The sequence below is a fragment of the Oreochromis niloticus genome, unplaced genomic scaffold (genome assembly GCF_001858045.2).
Source record: "Oreochromis niloticus isolate F11D_XX unplaced genomic scaffold, O_niloticus_UMD_NMBU tig00001589_pilon, whole genome shotgun sequence".
Classification (NCBI taxonomy): domain Eukaryota; kingdom Metazoa; phylum Chordata; class Actinopteri; order Cichliformes; family Cichlidae; genus Oreochromis; species Oreochromis niloticus.
In genome coordinates, this window is record NW_020327416.1 from 54,663 (window position 1) to 59,415 (window position 4,753).

Sequence of the window (4,753 nt, forward strand, 5' to 3'; positions counted from 1 at the left end):
TCACATAGTCTTTAAACAATGTGTCGGTCTTATTGGGGAAATGCCACACCTCATCAATAGAAAGAACCCTGTATCCCTTCTCAACAGCTTTTTCAAGCTCAAATGAGACCCAAGTGCCTTTCAACACCCGTTCGCTGTCGCTGTGCCCGCATGCAGTGTGCTGGTTCTGGTCTTCAGCACACATGCTGCAGAGTGGAAACATCAGTTTGCCGTGGCACCTGTAGGGTAGGACGGGGTGAAAAAGACCCCTAGGTGGGAGCACTGTGCATTTAACAAAGCCGAAATAATTTTCTAGCTTGTCAAAGTTGGTGTAAATGACTTGAGGGTGTCCTACAGGATAGTCTTTTTTAGACTGCACTGTGGGATACAGACTGGTGAAGTCATAGTAAAATATTTTTTCATCACATGCAGTCTTGTGGTACAGCTTTAGAGCATTTGTGCGACCGCCAAAAAGGGCGTCTCGGGGATTCAGGCGTTCTGGCTTTCTGTATGTGTGCATGAAAGCCACAACTGCGGGGTCTGTCTGCTTCAAGGCAGCCCATTCACATTCCCACATCACTATTACACTCAAACTGTGTTGTGATCTCAGTGCATCCACTTTGTCACAAAACATGCGATGCAGCAGTCCATAGGATGCTTTGCTAACAGGATTAACTTCACTCTCGGGGTAGCATTTAACACAGCCGTGGTGAAAACATCCTGCAAATTCATAAGCTGTATTACTTGTGGGGTCAAAACCGTCCACAAAATACGGCCCAACCCTCTGTTCGCCTCCTCTGAGAGCATGTTTTACCACTGTGTTGGTGGTGTGGGACACGTATTGAAGCCATTCGATAGAGACGTTAGAAAACGTCTTATTCTGCTCAACGTATGCCCCATCATACGTGAGAGCGAGCGTGTCTCTAGGCAGAAACAGCGTTTTATACACACCCATACTAAATGCAGCCAAGGTGGTATACGTGAATGGATCAACTTGTGTACAACCCAGTAGCGTGTCACGATATACGATGCATGCTTTACGCAGGACATCAACATCGTTAACACAGTAACGCCTGAGTTCAGCCTGAAAATCAAAGGGATTCTGTGAGGCAACCTGGTACCATTCCATGAATCGCACCTTATCGCTTTCAGACATGTGCTCATAGCCGTAGAAGGAGGGGTCTGGGTACGGGCCTACATAATGCTCATTATCCCTCGTATTAAACCTGTGTGGGAAATGACCCTTCTGCAGGTCTTGAAAACCTAAAGCAGAGGGTATTTTGGCAAGGCCCATGGGCAAAAAGCTGAACGAATCAATCCACCGCTGGTCATAGTCCCGGTCATGCATCAAAATCACACGGCTGCCGTTCATTATGACACTAGGTGTTATGCTCTGTCTGACAAAGTACTCCAGGAGTATGTAATTATCAAACCCAGATGCATTGTGTGCTATGAAAGTGTACCCACGAAACCTTGGGCGTCTGTAATGCTGCACAAGCGCCTCCACACACTTTAATGTATTAAATGTGAACTTATTGCCCTTCAGATCAGACGCACACACAAAGTTAGCCTCGTGTTTACCATTGTGGTACCTCGTCTCAAAATCATATAAAATGTATTTATCGCTAGGCTTCTGTTTTTCAACAGGCTGTATGAAACACTGATGGTCGGAGTCTCCTGCTAATTTAGGTTCGTGGCAGTGCTCGCATCTAGGCTGCGCACATTTGTGTGGCGATTTCTTGGATTCTCTATATGTGTTGCCGCAGTGCATGCAATGTTTCATATTATCACAGGGGATCATGTTGTGTTTTAATTCAGGTAATTTGTGCTGCTGGTAACAGTGTTGTGACTTGCAGATGCGGTTACAGTCACTGCATTTCACTGTGGGACCCCTGTGGTGTTGACAGAGTGTATAACAAGTGTTACATCTATGTTTACAGCTGTGGTGTAATGGTGTATTATATGTACTGTAACAGAAATTACACACGTAGGACGCCCCAAAAAAAGCGGGCGGGTTTAAAATCAGGTGGTAATGTTGATTATGGAGATACATCATCAACGTGTTTGTGTTTGGCTCTTCATGTGTGAAAAAACATTCCAGGCGTTTACGCCCTTCTGTGTGGTAATAGATTACAATCTTAATGTTGAACTGCTTCTCAAATTTGCTGACATCAGAGAATGATACTTGCTGTGTGTCACATAGACCTACTTCAGCATGCATCTGTTTAGCTGTAGCAAGTTTTTCAAGCTCAGAGGATGTTGAGTTTAATGAATGTGCTATGCAAAGGGAGAAGCACAAATTGTTGTGTGTGTTGTTTGGTGTGTATAAATGTTTACCTTTCTTTGAGAGAATCTCATCATAAGGTATGTGCGCCAGTCTTAAGCGAGCCCCGCCACCACCACTACTGTTCTGAGCTACCGTGACAATAAACTCTAATTCATCATCACCGATAGATTCATCATTACTTTGCATAACTTGTGCAATTTGATCGAGAAACAGCTCCGGATCATACCGATCACCAGCGTTTAAAACAGCCTGAACATCTGAAGCCAGCGAGGGGCCACGCAGGACCACATTTAGAACACAGCCCTGTTGAGATCCAGCCACCGCTCTGTCTATCACATTGCTTAAGGACTCGCGTACTCGCGCAGGCACTTGTTCTGGGTGTTCGAGACTTATACCCCTAAAATCAATGCGCTCACGCAATTCGCGAGCATTAAAATTAGGTATCTCTCTAATGTGTGGCTGAGAGCGACTGCCAGACCCAGACTGGACAATGGGGTCGATTACTGCAGTATCAGGTTGTGAGAAATTTGCAATGATTGAGGGGGTGTGTGGTGTTGCACCATCAGCAGTGGCACCCGGACACTCATGTGTGGCAGAAGTATCAGTAGAAGCGGTAACAGGCTCAATAGCAACTGCAGTAGCATCAGCAGAGGTGGCGCGGCTAGGTTGTGCATCAGACGCAAAATCAGCAGCAGCACCAGTTATACGGTTAGCATCAGTAACAACAATGGCCCCTGCAACAGTGGGTGTACAATCAGTATTATTAACAACAATAGCCCTAGCAGCAATAGCTGGCGTAGGAACAGTCTGACAAGGACGTGTATCGGTTGAGGATGATGCTGCTACGCTACTAAGTCTTGCATGCAAAACTTGGCATTTGTTTACTATTTGCGCAGCCCACTGGTTATAACCCTCAAAGTCAAACCATTTAGCTCGAGTGGAGGTGCCATCATTGTGTTTGAATAATTTACGGGGTGGGTCCATGGTGTGGATTTTAAAAGTCAACGATTTAAAAAGTGGGTACTAATAAGATCTAATAAACCCCAGGTACTGTTTATTGCCTGCTGGGTACTAGTTAGACCACCAGCTATTTCATGCAAGTCGCCCTGTGCTGCTTCTTGATGTTGATTGAGTTTAGCTGCTATTTCTTGTAAGCCCACCTGTACTACTTGTTGAAACTGGTTGAATTTAACTGCTATTTCTTGCACATCCCTCTGTACTGCTTGTTGGTGTTGGGTGAGTTTAGCATCGATCAAAGATAGTATATCGTTTTTTGAAGCTATATGACTCTGTTCAGCAGGCTGGGCGTCTGGAACCTTCATGTAAGCATCATACGCCGCTGATATTTGAGAGTCTGTTATGCCGTCTTCTTCAAAATCTATGTGTGAATCAACGTTATTTCTGGCACATTCTGGGGTGGTGGGTATATGAACTAGATCGAAATCTGATATACTATACTCAAAAACATCAGAGAAATCACGAGGCAGCCACTCACTCGGTGTTGTTGCAGGGCCGCTGATGAAGATCGGTTCTGACTCTCCACTGTTGCACGAAGCTCCGGGTTTTTGTCGTTCTGGGAGGTCGATACTCCTTAAACATTCCAAAAACGTTTGGGATCGTATGGTGTCCTGGTCATTATGTGGAGGGGTGCTGTTTTGCAGTCTGTGAAGATAGACATGTGTTAAAACATTTATACATGTACCCCTTTCAAACAGAATAAGCGTGTATCTCTCTCTCTCTCTTTTTATCTAATTTATATGCCTATGCTTACCTTGTAGTGTGCGTTATTCCGGACGGCCCTGGTTCTCCACACATACGGTTCTCTGGCGTGGCTCTGCATGTGTAAAACGGTCGGTTTTAGAACATTTGTAATTGTTTAAACCCCTTTAAAAAAAAAAAAAAAAAAAAAAAAAAAAATATCCCATTGTATACACACCTGATGTAAGGTTGGGCTCTGTGGTCAGGGCGTCTGAATGTTTTCCTGCTCAGTTTGTTAACCCTGGAACAAATCAAAGAAAAACATTGTTATTACATAATTTAAAACAATCGCAACTTTAAAACATACATACGTTTAAAAATCGCGTAATTCTGTACACACCTTGTGCCTGTTAGAGAACTAGTTCCAGCTGTAAAAGCGCCCGTTTCTAAAGAAAAGGGTCCTGTGCCGTTCTCCCGAACTCCTAAAAATTAAGCTTTTGTTTTAGGAAAAAAATAGTTTAAATATCCTATAATATGTTAACATAACACCTTTAAAAATACAATAATAGGTTTTGTTTTACTTACCGTTTACGATGTCCATGTTATGAAGAACGATGTTAGTTTTGATGATGATCTCAAAGAAAATGGTGTGCTCCGCAGCAGTCTTGACGGGTAAATGGCTAAGGGTTTCGGACTCTGAGCTCGTTTTATATAGGATGGGTGTTTCCAAAAAGAAAGGTATGTCTCCAATCAATTTAAATGAGACCCTTTAGGGCTTTTGTCTTCTCA

The 4,753-nt window shown here is 43.7% G+C and overlaps 1 protein-coding gene across 1 annotated transcript; it reads right to left on the bottom strand.

Annotated features, from left to right (window-relative positions):
- Positions 1-1,229: 1,229 nt before the first annotated feature.
- Positions 1,230-4,452, bottom strand: LOC102083088 (uncharacterized). The gene is made up of 4 exons (XM_019355609.2): positions 4,365-4,452; positions 4,203-4,265; positions 4,038-4,100; positions 1,230-3,928 (listed from the first exon to the last, which is right to left on the bottom strand). Exons 3-4 carry the CDS (start codon positions 4,079-4,081, stop codon positions 3,268-3,270), a joined length of 705 nt encoding a protein of 234 aa, XP_019211154.1. The 5' UTR covers positions 4,082-4,100; positions 4,203-4,265; positions 4,365-4,452; the 3' UTR covers positions 1,230-3,267.
- Positions 4,453-4,753: the final 301 nt, after the last annotated feature.

Bases quoted from the DNA above. Each gene is read 5' to 3' on its own strand.
- LOC102083088 (XM_019355609.2), bottom strand. From the start codon at position 4,081: ATGTGTGGAGAACCAGGGCCGTCCGGAATAACGCACACTACAAG. The intron at 3,929-4,037 runs GTAAGCATAGGC...CTATCTTCACAG, and splicing joins GGAATAACGCACACTACAAG to ACTGCAAAACAGCACCCCTC.